The following is a 14,786-nucleotide window of genomic DNA, read 5'->3' as shown; positions in this document are numbered from 1 at the left end:
GGAGAGGGCAGAGTGGGAAACAGACAGTGGGATGCCTTGACTCAAGGCCACACAGGCTCCAAGAGGCTCTGGGAAAGACACCCCAGAACTGTGGATTTTTGCTTCCACAGAGACTGAACAACGAGCGAGTAACTTCTAGTTATTCTCACTTGTCAAGGTCAACACATGCAGCACGCAATCAGCAGCGCTTCTTCAGCACTTCACAGACCCGAAAGTAGAGACTTTAACATGACTCCACAAAAAAAAGAGCAAAGGCAGCCCGCGTGGATACGGAGACCTGTTTTCCGCACTCGGCAGGCCCCAGAAGCCAGCTCAGCTCAGCTCAGCCCAGCCCGTCCTAGCCCGTCCTGTCCTGTCCTGTCCTGTCCCGTCCGGTCGGGTCGGGTCGGGTCCCGGCCCGGCCCATTAAGCTCCGCGTGCCACCAGCTGCACCGCGGGCCCGAGACAACCCACTGCCGCGCCCCCACGGGCGGCTCCGCTAGCCCCGCTACCCGCCTGACGCGAGGGGCGGAGCTGCTGCGGGCCAATGAGCCTATGGGGGCACTGCCAACGCCCAATGAGGCGGTGGGTCGGGGGCGGTGCCTGGAGGAAGCGCTGTGGCGGCGGCGGCGGCGGCGGCGGCGGCCGGGTCGATGTGGCCGGCGAAGGAGGGTCCGGGTGCGGCGGCACCGGGCAGCGGCGCCTGCCTGCTGCTCGTGTCTCTGCTGCTGCTGGCGGCGGTGCTGCTGGCGCTGGTGGTGCGGCAGCTGCTGAAGCAGCGGCGGCCTCCCGGGTTCCCGCCCGGCCCCGCGGGGCTGCCCCTCATCGGCAACATCCACGCCCTGGGCGCGGAGCAGCCGCACGTCTACATGCGGCGGCAGAGCCAGATCCACGGGCAGGTACCGCCGCTCCGGCGGCGTCTGCCGCCTCATCGGGGCCCCGTGGAAAGGGAGCAGGGCGGGCTGGGACGGGGCAGGCAGCGCTGCCCGCGGCAGCAACCGGGCGGGCTGTGCCCGTCCCGGCCGTCCTGGGGTTGCCGCGGAGCCCTGACCCGCACCGGGAGCACGGCGCGTGCCACCGCGGGAGCTGTCCCGCCGCTTGGCTCCGGCCCGGAGGGGGTCAGGGTGCCCACGCCCCGCCGGCGAGCGGTCAGCAGCGCGGGGCCGGGCAACCGGGGTTGCGCCGCCCCGGGGACGTGGCAGCGGTGCCGCTGGCGGAGCTCGCCCGCTTCTGGCGGGAGCAGAAGGCCCGCACCCGGCCGGTAGCGGGTCCGGAGCGCCAGGCTCTGGCAAAACTTGTGCTGCGGTCAGCCCTGCCTGTGGGAAAAGGGAGAGACGAGCGTCAAAGAAGAGTTGTCACCGTTCCGAGCTCCCCGGTTAGGCAGGATGGGCGGAGTGGAGCTGTCCACGAGCCCGGCTCTGGAGTTTATGTCATATTTTGGTACAGTGCTTACACTCGTGTCCTGCTGCCAGTGGAACGACCTCGCTTTCATATCCACTAGCCTTGGGCATGCCGAAAGGGCTTTAAAATTAATAAAAGTACCACCACCAAATAGCAGGCACTTGAATAAGGCAACATTTTCGCTGAAAACACATTGCACCTTGAAGGTGCCCTCAGTGGAGTATTTGGAATACTTACTTACAGTCAATGAGTATAACTACATGAGCATAGAATTTTTCTTTCTTATGTGTTTCTTTTCATCAACTGGTTTCAAGCAACCGATCTGTTCTTATAAGCTTCATAGAAGTTAAACCCAAGACAGGGAAAGGCAGGGACATGCTAGCATTTGTGTGCGTACACCTAACAGAACACACACAGACACAGTGCACACAGCCTGGCCAGCCACTCAGTGTGCCTGTACATCTTCAGACTGTTTATAACACCTGTGTTGTTTTACTTAGAAGGATTATCACTGGAGGTGTGTGAAGGACTGAGCTTTGTGGCCAGCAGGCAATGGTTTGTTAAGGAAATCATGTCCTTCAAACTGCTAGAGGTGTTTAAGTATAACACCCCTCACAGGCAAATAAAACTGTTTTGAGAACTTAAGTCTGTCAAAAGCTTTTGTCCAGATAATTTATGAAACCTCCAGTAGAAACAGAGTAAGTCACAGTCTTGGCATGAATGAGAAGCCAAGAAAAGTGCCTGAATTAAAAGCCTGCTAAATAGCAGAAACAAAAGAATAGGATTCCCTTTTGTTTCATTTATTTTGGCAATAGAAAAAAGTAAATGTATTTCAATCAGAATACTAGGGACAAATAGAATGGAAACCAGCAGGAAAATGTGTCAACAAATAAACTAAGCTTTCTATTTGCCTGGAATGCTATATATAATTCTATCACCTACTGTCAGAAAGGATCCTGCAGAATTTGAGAGAACTTGAAGGTGGCATATCAGGATTTTGATGGCTCTGAAAAAAAAACACTGAGAGGATTTTTTTTTTTTTAATTTTGTATGACATAGGAAGAAAGATAAATAAGCTATGATCAAAGTATACAAATAGTTTTCAGAAATATATTGGGACTGTCTTCTTGTCCTGTAAAAAAGAAGAGCCATTATAACACTGAATATACAAAGTTTGCTAAAACATAAGTCATAGAATCATTTAGGTTGGAAAAGACCCCTAAGATCATGGAGTCCAACCATTAACCAAACACTGCCGAGTCCACCACTAAACCATGTCCCTAAGTACCACATCTACAGGAGGTCTTTTAAATACCTCAGCCACTTCCTTAGGCAGGCTTTGCTGTTCCAGGGCTTGACAAACCTTTCAGTGACAGCCCAGTTGTCACAGAGTGTTTAAATAGGCTAACTTTATTTCATATTGTGGAGGTCAACAGCTGAGATGAAGAAAAAACTAGAGACTGGTGTAGGTAAAACCTACAGATTTGTAACGCTAAGAGAAATATTGAACAGGGCACAGGATTTCAATCTGGAGTTTAGCCTCGGTGTTAATTTTTGAAACTTAGGTTAAGATTTTCATTTTGTTTATCCTGTATGTGCCTTCTGCAGGATATATTGCATCTTTCTCCAAAGCATCTAGTGCTAACCACTTCTGGAAACGGGAGATGGGACTAGCTGGGCTATGCTGTCATAAGTTGGCTGTCATCATGGCTCTCACTTCTATCATCTGATGATTCTTTGGGAGCCTGTGCAAAGTAAGCTGGTGTCCAGTTTCAGAGGTAGCAAGGACTGGGTGCAGCTTGGTTGTTTTCACAACTGAAACCACTTCTGAGTCTGCCGTTACTTAGTGACATGTTGGAAGTCTTCATGGTACGAACTTACAGCTTCAGTCGTAGTGCCCTTAACCAAATTAAGCTGTTGGAATTTACCTTTACTCAGCCATGAAGGAGCAGCTCATACGGTAGTAAAGATTTCCTCCCTCCTGTGGAAATACTCATGGCAAATTACCAAAGTAGACAATATATGCACTCTATTTCTAGTTCACACATAAAACTATACCTTATATCAAATAATGTTATATACTTATATACTGATACTAATACATACTTATCTATGCTCATCTTAGGACACAGTACATTTTTTCAAGAAAATGCTCACTGTTGTGCCAAATTCACGTTTTTTTAATGACTATATGAAAGCATCCCCAGTCTTCACTTTGGAGAGCTGGTCACTTAGGTGTACAGCAAAGTGCAGAATGTAGTGTGGGCTGATTTCCTTTATCTTTGACAGAGTAAATTAGCTCACAACAAACTCTGTTTAATACCACAGTTGCATCACCTCTGATTACCTGTATGCCTTACTGAAATTTATTTGAGCCTGGTTTGCATTCGTATGTAGTGTGGCTTCACATTTTTATTACTTGTTTTAGTTGTTTTCATTATTTGTTCCTGAGATTTGGTTGCAATAGCATTTTATTATTTTTTTCAAGATCTTCAGTCTCGATCTCGGAGGTATATCTGCTATTGTACTGAATGGATATGATGCAGTAAAAGAATGCCTTGTTCATCAAAGTGAAATTTTTGCAGACAGACCATCTCTTCCCTTGTTTAAGAAGCTGACAAACATGGGAGGTAAGAACTAATATCTTTTATATAAAAATGTAGGTTTTGTCCAATAGATGGGCTTGTGATCACGTGAAACATTTGCTTTACTGTTTTCTCTACTTCTTTATCTCCTTTTGTAAAATACTGGGTGCTTCTTTAAAGTTATTGTTTGGAAAGTACTGTCAGTCTTGAACTATCCATAGCAAGATGTGTGTAATTTTTTTGTCTTTTCTTGTCTTGTTAAATAGTTTTATTATCTTATGGGGGGAAAAATAAACACTGCATAAAACACTGTGTCAAAATATTTTTTTCAGGCTTACTGAACAGTAAATATGGCAGAGGATGGACAGAACATCGCAAATTAGCTGTAAATACCTTTCGAATTTTTGGATATGGTCAAAGGTCCTTTGAACACAAAATTTTGGAGGAAGCTATGTTTTTTCTTGATGCCATTGATACATACAAAGGCAGACCATTTGATCTAAAGCACTTGATAACAAATGCTGTTTCAAACATTACGAATTTGATTATTTTTGGACAACGTTTTACGTATGAAGATACCGAATTTCAGCACATGATTGAGATTTTTAGTGAAAATATTGAATTAGCTGCTAGTGCTTCTGTATTTTTATATAATGCTTTTCCTTGGATTGGTATCTTGCCATTTGGGAAACACCAGCAGCTGTTTAAAAATGCAGCTGAAGTCTATGACTTTCTTCATGACCTTATTGTACGTGTCTCTGAAAATAGGAAGCCTCAGTCACCTCGACATTTTGTAGATGCATATTTAGATGAGATGGATTGCAATGAAAAGGATCCAGAATCTACATACTCAAGAGAAAACTTAATTTTCTCTGTTGGAGAACTCATCATAGCTGGGACAGAAACCACAACAAATGTTTTAAGATGGGCAGTGTTATTTATGGCTCTTTATCCAAACATTCAAGGTAAGAACTTTGGTATTTTGAGGAACTGAAACACTTTCCTAATGCAAATTTAAAATGCTTTTTCAAAGTGGTGCAGTGATCCATAGTTGTAACCAAAAAGAAAGAAAGGGTTATATATATTACTCTATTTACCAAACATACTATGGGTAGAGGTAAAAAGCCTATTTTATATGCAGGTGGAGAGGACATCAAAAGTTAAGTATAGTGATAAAATTTTTGCGTATTATTTTGTGAATATATTTTTATGAAGCTTTAATATTTTCAATAAAGTATTTCTGATATATTTAAGTTTAGTGTAGTGATGCATAATATTGATTGGTAGATACACTAATCTGTGTAGCTAGTAAATAATAAGCAAATGCAATTAAATATGAAATTAATAAAATAAGAATTTAAAAATATCAGCAAAAATGTAAATCAGGTTGTGGTTAACTATTTAGGTGCCATTTCTTCTTATCCTTAAGTGTCTCAATTCACAATAGATTTATGTATTACAGACATGTATATTTATAGTTTTGGAAGAACAAAAATAGATAGCATTTAAAAATAAAAATAGGAAGATGTTGCAGTCATTCAGAGGTAAGACAGCAATAGATGTTTGAATGTCAGCCCAGATATTTTGTGTAGACATTTGGATTTTAGAAGTGAACGGTCACGTTTCTTGTTTCACTGCCTCCACTTTGCTTTTCCTATCAAAACTTAGCAGGACTTAGTTCAACTGGAGACGTTAAGTATTTGGAGAAAGAGCAGCCTTAGATAACTTGGAAAGTTACTATTTATACTTTGACAAAAAATACTGCTCTAACATCAATTTCACCATTATCATCATTTCAGAATGGGGATAACATTATTACCTGTAGCTGTAAGGCTCTTAAAGATCTGAAGTTCTACATAGGAACCAGATATCTTTATGTAGGAAAGATTATATTTCTTCTTATGGTAGACAGGAAGCAATTATTATCTTAAAATTGGCGGTGAAATTTTATATTTACATTTAAGGTAAATACAGCTTTACTTAAAAAAAACCACCAAAATTATGATGATAATATATGTCAAGGCCTGACGTGCTATAAGCAGTGAAAATCATTCAGTTTAGATAAAGAAGTTGATGACAAAGCTTTTTCATTGCTGCTATTACCATTATTATAAGTCCCATATTCACTGAGCTGGTTTAAATATCTGGCTAAGCAAGTAGAACTAGCTTTGCAGTCTTTTCCTTGTTTGTTTAGTTTTAAGAGCTCCAGAAAAAAAAAGATATACAAGGAAAAAAGGTATGTTAAAACATTATTTTACTGAGAAAATTACTTCTGAAATGAAGATTACTTGTATATATATATATGCTAGTAATAATTCCTTCTAGCAGGATAAGGAATGTATAGTCTGAATTTAAAAACTTACGGTCTACTATATTTTATATATTTCACGTTTCAGTATCCTTCATAAAGTATATATTTTATAGCTTAAAAAAATTACACAATAAGCATCAACTTTTATTCCTGTTCCTAACAGGGCAAGTTCAAAAAGAAATCGAATTAGTCATCGGCCCAAGCAAAATGCCTACCTTAGAAGAGAAAAGCAAAATGCCATACACTGAGGCTGTTCTACATGAAGTTCTAAGATTCTGTAATATAGTTCCACTAGGTATTTTTCATGCAACTTCGAAAGATACTGTTGTGCGTGGTTACTCTATTCCTGAGGGCACTACAGTCATTACAAACCTTTACTCCGTTCATTTTGATGAAAAATATTGGAGCAATCCAGAAGTGTTTTTTCCTGAGAGATTTTTGGACAGCAGTGGGCAATTTGTCAAGAAAGATGCATTTATTCCTTTTTCACTAGGTAAGTGATTCCTTCCACTGTTCCTTTTCATAAACCTAGAGACAAATAACATAGAAGTCATGGCAATAAATCGGGAATGGACAGAATGATATAAAGTATCCACAGTTCTGATGAAACAGCTATTTTAAAGATATTCAATGTAATGTACTCTGGACATAATATATTTTAGCATAATATCTTTTATATAGATGAGCTCATTATTATATATAAACTAATAAAAAAGACAGCACAGTGTCTTCTGAGGAGTCCAGACATTTTATATCTTTGCAGCACGTAAGTGTTACTCATTTCACAATTAACAGTAATATGCTGCTAAGGTCATTACATACAGGTGATTTAAAAAAACAGCTTTCAAATTTCAGCATTTATATCAGCACCAGAAACCGCAGACCTGATTCAGAACTAGCTTGGGAGTCAGCATGCAGCACTTCATTCTGCCCTAAGGAAATACTCCTAACAGTCCCGAATCATTATGGATTTGTCTTTTGATGCCTATAAGAGTGAATAATTTGCTTCACATATGATTACCAACCTAAAAAAATAGTTTTGTTGTCCTGGTTTTGGCTGGGTTGGAGTTCATTTTCTTCCTAGTAGCTGGTACAGTGCTGTGGTTTGAATTTAGTCTGAGAATAATGTTGATAGTACACTGATGTTTTAGTTGTGGCTGAGTAGTGCTTACTCTAAGTCGATGACTTTTCAATCTTTCATAGTCTGCTAGTCAGGAGGTGCATAAGAAGCTGGGAGGGAGCACAGCCAGGACAGCTAACCAAAATTCTATACCATAGAACATCATACTCAGAATATAAACTGGGAGGAGTTGGCCAGGATCACTACTCAGGGATGGTTGGTGTGGCACTTAGTTGCTGGCTGGGGTTAAACCATGACATCTGTATAGGCTAACTGCCAGGGCTACCTCTGCAGACCATAGAAAGACATAGCCTGCAGAGAAGGACTTGAGGGTGTTGGTCAATGAGAAACTGAACATGAGCCGGCTTCAGTGTGCACTCGCAGCCGAGAAAGCCAACTGTATCCTGGGCTGCATCAAAAGGAGCGTGACCAGCCCCTCTGCTCTGCTCTCGTGAGACACCACTTGGAGTATTGTGTGCAGTTCTGGTGTCCTCAGCATAAAAAGGACACGGAACTGTTGGAACAAGTCCAGAGAAGGGCCACGAGGATGATCAGGGGACTGGAGCACCTCCCATATGAAGATAGGCTGAGAAAGTTGGGGCTGTTCAGCCTGGAGAAGAGAAGGCTGCATGGAGACCTCATAGCAGCCTTCCAGTATCTGAAGGGGGCCTATAGGGTTGCTGGGGAGGGACTCTTCATTAGAGACTGTAGTGATAGGACAAGGGGTGATGGGTTAAAACTTAAACAGGGGAAGTTTAGGTTGGATATAAGGAAGAATTTCTTTACTGTAAGGGTGGTGAGGCACTGGAATGGGTTGCCCAGGGAAGCTGTGAATGCTCCATCCATGGTGGTGTTCAAGGCCAGGTTGAACAGAGCCTTGGATGATATGGTTTAGTGTGAGGTGTCCCTGCCCATGGCAGGGGGGTTGGAACTAGATGATCTTAAGGTCCTTTCCAACCCTAACTATTCTATGATTCTATGATTCTATGATTAATTTATTGTGCATTCTGTTTCTTTTTGCCAGTTCGACCTTACCAGTTCCAGATGTTGTTACCCATTCATCTGTGTCTTCCACATTTATTCCCTGTAACTAGTTATCCATAGAATGGGAACTAATATTTAAAGGTATTATCCAGATCTGTTTGATATCTTTCTGCTTCCCAAGTTGTAATTATTGCCAGGTAATAACAAGTGACAGTAGATGTAATTAACAAAATAGTAGGGGACAAGGGCTGAAATTCACAGTATCATTTTTTAAAACATCTTCTGTCTAGATTGCTACTTCAAGACACGATCAAGTAGCTGATAGCTTATCTAAATAAATTTGATGTAATTTGTGTAGTAAGAGGAACAAATTGGTTTCTTGCTGTAAATTATCACCAATCCTCTCCTACAGAATACTGCAAATTTTGCACAGCTTCTCTCAGAACACAAAAATTAACCATTCTTATTCATTATAACAGTGAAAATGTAATTAAACACATTTTAAGTCTTTCTAAAACTGTTTTTTCAATCCAGGAAGAAGACATTGCCTTGGAGAACACCTAGCTCGAATGGAAATGTTTTTGTTTTTCACTTCATTACTACAACGATTTCACCTGTGTTTTCCTCATGGCATGATTCCAGATCTCAAACCAAGATTAGGCATGACATTACAACCACAGCCATACCTCATCTGTGCAGAAAGACGATGAAGACAAGGATCTAGATTGTCAGGTGAAACACAGTGTTCCAAGTTGCAGCTGAGGATCTACTTTGACTTCTATTTCTAAATGTCTTCATGTCAGAGGAACAAAAATTTAAAGGACTTGCAGATAAACTCTGATTGTGCATAAGTAAGTTAATAGTTTCTTTTTACTTGTTTTTCACAAAAAAAAAACACCCTGAACCAAGATCATGAAACACATCCTGTGTTTAAAGTTCACGTTTTCACTCCAGAAGTCTTCTTTTAATTCCCAACTTCTTACTCAGCTTTTAAATATTTAATTATCTAGCAAGTCGTTTTATTTTGAGAGGATATTTTTATAAGCATGGAGAATATGGCTCAAAATGTTCATACTCAGATTCATCCATGAAAATCTCGTTTACATTATTCCAACTAAGATGTTCTTTATAATTCCCCATTAAATTTACATAGCTAAAAAGTTTTCAAAGGCATCTATTTAAATTTCTGTAACTCAGAATAAGCTGTCTTTTCCAGCCTTAATAAATTGTTTATTGAAGGATTTTAGTCCTTCCTTCTTTTTGCTCTATCTTCCCAGTTGGTCATAATTTTTCTAGAGAATCAGATGACTCCGTGAATTCACTTTTGAGCTCTTTTATGGTTTGCTTCTTATTTAGCAGCATATAGTGTTCAGTTGTTGCCATACTCCTGACAGTCACAGCAATTTTTTTTGCCAGTTTATTGCATTACCAGAGTATGGCCTCCACTGCCTCCCAACACTAAGCATTATGTAATGATTAATCTCTGCCTAAGTAGTCTGGAAAAAAGAGTGTCTGTGTTATTCATATGCCCCTGTACTATGAGTAAAGAAAAAAAGCTGCTCCTGAATCTGACCAGAGAAGAGACCTTTTGGCAGGGGGACTGGAATAGGATGAGGAAAAACAGATCTTAAATGGATTCCAAACACAAGTTTTAGGCTTCATTTTTTATTCTTGACAGCTATTGCTTTATTGGTAAAGATTTATGCAGGCTTTGCCAGAGAATCTGATACTCTAAGTATGGTATGATAGTTCCCACCATGTGGGGAGAAGTAGGACCTCAGAATAGGGTTCAGAATAAACCATACACTGAGCAAGCTGCTCTTTAAGGCAGGGCTAATTATTATACCTTGTTCTTTATACAGCTTATGCTACAACTTGGAGCTGCAGGAAATGTTAAAGGCAGGAATTAGTGTTTTTCTGCTGACCTGATGTTTTCAGCTTATGCTGAGCAGAAATGCCTCCTTTCTTTTGAAATAGCAAAGAAGAAGGATCAGAGCTGGTACCAGTCCACTTAGGTAATAGTGTAGTGACTTAAGATGGAGCAGGTCCAGATTAAATATCTCTGTCTGAGGGTAGTCAGACCCACCTGCCCCACAGAGAACATCTCAAACACATGTTCCTGCTGCTCTGAAGAGGGTTGTCAGGCTGCTCCTCTTGCTGAATAACTGACTTTCTGTAAAGATTTAAGATTCAAAAAGCAGAGGAAGGTGATAAGCCTAATTGCTGTGCATTGGGCACACCATGAAAGCTGCAAATAAATAAATATTGGCAAACAGTGCTTCTTTGGAGTCAATATTGAGGCTTGAGTAAATGTAGGGTACTTGTGAAATGCTTAAGTAAAAATTGGGGAATCTACCAAATTTAAGTGCCTTCGGTATGAAGAATACCCAACAGGAGGGTTCATTATTACAGCTCTAGACTCACGGTATTTCTTCCTGTATCCCACCCTGTGCTCCTAGATGATACAGCTAGAGTTTTGTTAGAGTCTAGGCTTGCCTTCTGGGTTGCAAGAACTCTAGGACAGCTTTTCATTAAAACATAATTCAAATAATCCTGATATAAGTGGGAAGAGAGTTATTTAAAAAAAAAAAATAAAAAAAACACATCAAGAACCAGTTCTTGCAGGGGCTACTCTCAAAATGCAGCTGACCAGTGATAATTCCCTTTTGCTGGGGTTTTCTGAGATCTAACTCCTGGCTAGTCTTTAATCCATTTAATGAGAACCATAATGATTATATGTCATTCTGGTTTATAAATCAAAACACCTTATAAAAGCTGCAGAATATCAATCCAAGCTTTTACCATTACCTGCCAATTTATGGCATCATTTAAGCAAATACATTTGACAAACTGTCTTTTCTAGAAATTGATATCAGTATTAGTTATATTTACATGTTTCATTACCAACTTTTTCATTATTTTCCCTCTGACTTAGAATTATCCTAATGATTCAGTTTAATAATTTGAAATACTGACATAGTAGTTTTTTCCAGTCCTCTGGAAATTCTCTATTGTTTCAAGATTGATTAGTGATGAACATCAGTCAGTAGCCAGTCAAATGATCAGAATTTCCTGGTGAGTTTTCTACAGCTGAGATATCTAACATAGCTGGCTGCTATTTAACATTGTTCAGGGATTAAAGGTTGGTATATTAACCAGTATATATTTTTCTGGTTGTAGATTTAAGGATGAAAAAAGACATTATTTGTTGAGGTAATATTGTTCCTATTGGAACAATATTGGAGGGGACTGGAGCACCTCCCATATGAAGACAGGCTGAGAAAGTTGGGGCTATTCAGCCTGGAGAAGAGAAGGCTGTGTGGAGACCTCATAGCAGCCTTCCAGTATCTGAAGGGGGCCTATAGGGATGCTGGGGAGGGACTCTTCATTAGGGACTGTAGTGATAGGACAAGGGGTAACGGGTTAAAACTTAAACAGGGGAAGTTTAGATTGGATATAAGGAAGAAGTTCTTTACTGTGAGGGTTGTGAGGCACTGGAATGGGTTGCCCAGGGACGTTGTGAATGCTCCATCCCTGGCGGTGTTCAAGGCCAGGTTGGACAGAGCCTTGGGTGAGATGGTTTAGTGTGAGGTGTCCCTGCCCATGGCAGGGGGGTTTGAACTAGATGGAACTAGGTTCTTTCCAATTCTAACTATTCTATGATTCTATTTGCAGAAGTTTTTCCCATCTAGCTTTGAAGGTCTTAATGTTGTGGATTAAATCAATGTGTCTAAATCCTTATGGAAAGATTTCTTGAAATTTAAGTTGTAACATCTTTGTTTCTGTATGTTAATGCCATTTGTTGCGCTCTTGGTTTCACAATTTTCCCAAATTTTATTCCCTCAGGTATTTTGTCTTTTGCAGTAAGCTCTTTGAACTAGAACTGGAAGTACTGTTTCCATATACAAGTGTATCACAACCACAAGAAGAAAATTTCATATATCTTATCTGTAACTCCAGTCATTTCCAAAGGCATTGAAGGACTTTTTGCTGTAAATATAGCTAAAAATGTGTATTCAGCTTGCCTTTGCTGCTCTCGATCCCTGTACAGCTTTGAATCATTCTCTTTATCTAGTTTGCCCTGTTAAAAAATATCCACTTTGGCTCTTTTAGCTTCCCGTGAGATTACTGCAATGTTCTTTGCACTGGTTTTTCAGACTTGTTCAGTATTTGTAAATGCAGACAAGATTCAGCAGTCTTTCCTAAGGAGCAAGAATGTTGAGACTTGATGCTATATTCTTTATGTAATTATTTTAGTTTCTCTTTGAGCAATAACTAGTTGTCTTGTCCAAGTATAAGCACAGAAATTCTGCTAATTGGAGGAGAATACAGTCACCATTGTCTTAGTTTGCTATATCACGTTCAAAGATCTCCACAGCCTTCCACAATATAATACTAGTAGGAAGATTATGAATTGCTCTGTGTTTCTCCTACATCTGTTTTCTCCACCTTGGCTCTGGTTTTGTGTACTTGCTTTAAGCCAGAAACTACAGAAGTGGTTCTGTGCCTTTGCTCTTTGCGCCATTTCTGTACCATGAGAATGGGTGCTTTCTGCCCTGTTTCTCAGATAGTCTATTCCTGTCTCCACTCCTAGACTTAAGGCCAGGCCCAGGGTGATGCATCTTGCTATCCAGCAGGAGATTCCCTTCTTAACACTGAGGCAAGAGCTTCAGTCAGTGCCACCATAGTATCTTAAATCCCCCTTTCTAAAACTCTGTCCTCGAATTTAAGGTTTTGGATTAACCTTGACCAACTCAGCATCCGCAGAAACTGAAAAGGGTACACTATAAGCATGTCATATATGACACTGAAAGAATGCCAAAGAAAATTAAGCACTTAATTTTGCTTAACTTGCACTAGTTTCTGTGATACTGGGGAACTTCAGCTTAGTGTGAACCAAATGCAGGAAGGTTCATTATTTTATGCTCTAATTTATATTAAGAAATTAACTATACAAAGTGGTATTTCATGTAAGTTCAAGAAACATGGCTACTTCTCCAAAAGCAGATAGTTTGGATTTATTGTGATACATTCTTTATATGTATCCAGAATATGTTTTGATATGATGTGAGAATCATAATAGTGCTGTATTGTGGTTTGCCAATACATACTAGAAGTAGTTCAGCTAACTTGGACTATATTCTAGGATGTAGCTGCATCTTTTCTCAGTGAACAGTGTCTCATGTCTTAAATCTCAAATTCTCTTAATAAGAGGTTGATAAAATAGAAACAGGGAAAAGGGGAACATTCCAGCTGGTGTTTATGCATTCTAATGTTATGTACACACTGTCAAATTTGTAATGTTTAACTGGGATCTAATAACTGTCCAGAGAACTGGTCATATCTGGAAAAAAGAGAAAGCCAAATAAAGAAAAAACTTATAAATAGGGACAAAAAGAGTAGATTGAAAGCAAAAACACAATGGGTTCTAATTCTTGCAGTTATTCACAAAACAGTCTGAAGCATGAGTAGTTTATCTGGAAAAATAATTACAGTTCTTTTAATGACATTTCTGGATAGAACTGGCAGATTTTTTCAGACTAAGTACCAGAAAATGCTGTATCTGTAGCAGCCAAAGTGCTGTTTCAGACTGGAGTTCACAAAGAGCCTGTTTCTTTCACCCTTAAATCAAGTAAATCATAAAACCGTGGTAATTTTTAAAGCTGTACAGAATCAGGGTTGGAAAGCAGCAAAACTTACATTTAAGATCTGTAGTGACTTAAGAGCTGAAATACATCTGGAAGATCTTCCTTGTCTTTGGTTTGAGCATCACTGCAGGAAACATGAACTGAACCTGCAAGGGAAATGGACTTTTCATTGGGCAGAACCAATAGTTCCTTCTGCTATGGGGATATGTCACTGTGTTACGGGTAAAGGAAAGCGTAGTGCCTAAAAGCCCTAGAAATCTATAAGGACAGCAATGCAAATAAGCTTTCTGTAGACCCAGAATAATTTAGGTTATGTGGGACCATGATGTGGCAGTAGCTGAGTGACCTTCCTTAAACAGCCCTGGAGATCTATGGCAATGCCATCTTTAGCCTGTGGGTGGCTGGACAACAGCTGAGAAATTTTCAGGTGTTTTGTGAGGATAGCTGTCGCCACACGGACAGAAATGCCTCCTTTGTAGTTTCTGATAAATGTTGAGAGAACAGGCATGTCAATCAAAATAATGTGTTACCAGCCAGTCCGAAGTCCCAGTTGTTCAACATGCTATGGACAGACCAGGCAACTTTGCACAAAGATGTTTAAGGTGAGCTAATTTCTTTGCAGATCATATTCAACAGGGATTGTTGAAGCAAATGGTCTAGGTAGAATATCAGATCAGCTTCTAGTAGTGTCCATGGTGCTTTAGAGATGTACAGGCTTTTGTAGAACTGCACTTATTAGACTGCAAGGGAAGAGAAGC

General features: G+C 40.3%; 1 protein-coding gene across 6 annotated transcripts; it reads left to right on the top strand.

The window, feature by feature from the left end:
• The first annotated feature begins 620 nt into the window (after nt 1-620).
• LOC133274726 (vitamin D 25-hydroxylase) lies at nt 621-9,194 on the top strand. 6 transcript variants are annotated; one of them, XM_061464279.1, is made up of 6 exons: nt 783-878; nt 2,989-3,249; nt 3,869-4,010; nt 4,298-4,930; nt 6,440-6,769; nt 8,915-9,194. In XM_061464279.1, the coding sequence occupies exons 2-6, from the start codon at nt 3,232-3,234 to the stop codon at nt 9,088-9,090; spliced, it is 1,299 nt and encodes a 432-aa protein (XP_061320263.1). In that variant the 5' UTR covers nt 783-878; nt 2,989-3,231; the 3' UTR covers nt 9,091-9,194. The 6 variants fall into 6 exon arrangements, with proteins under 6 accessions (XP_061320261.1, XP_061320265.1, XP_061320267.1 ...); XM_061464277.1 differs by lacking the exon at nt 2,989-3,249 and having other exon boundaries at nt 621-878; XM_061464281.1 differs by lacking the exon at nt 2,989-3,249 and having other exon boundaries at nt 746-878; nt 3,966-4,010.
• The last annotated feature ends 5,592 nt before the right edge of the window (nt 9,195-14,786 follow it).

Source organism: Pezoporus flaviventris, unplaced genomic scaffold (assembly GCF_033815535.1).
Source record: "Pezoporus flaviventris isolate CSIRO_AGI_PZ_B2104156 unplaced genomic scaffold, CSIRO_AGI_Pfla_v1 ptg000036l, whole genome shotgun sequence".
In the NCBI taxonomy this organism is placed as follows: Eukaryota; Metazoa; Chordata; class Aves; order Psittaciformes; family Psittacidae; genus Pezoporus; species Pezoporus flaviventris.
This window is presented reverse-complemented; position numbering and strand designations above follow the sequence as displayed.

Bases quoted from the DNA above. Each gene is read 5' to 3' on its own strand.
- LOC133274726 (XM_061464277.1), top strand. From the start codon at position 633: ATGTGGCCGGCGAAGGAGGGTCCGGGTGCGGCGGCACCGGGCAGCGGC. The intron at 879-3,868 runs GTACCGCCGCTC...ATTTTTTTCAAG, and splicing joins AGAGCCAGATCCACGGGCAG to ATCTTCAGTCTCGATCTCGG. The intron at 4,011-4,297 runs GTAAGAACTAAT...TATTTTTTTCAG, and splicing joins GAAGCTGACAAACATGGGAG to GCTTACTGAACAGTAAATAT.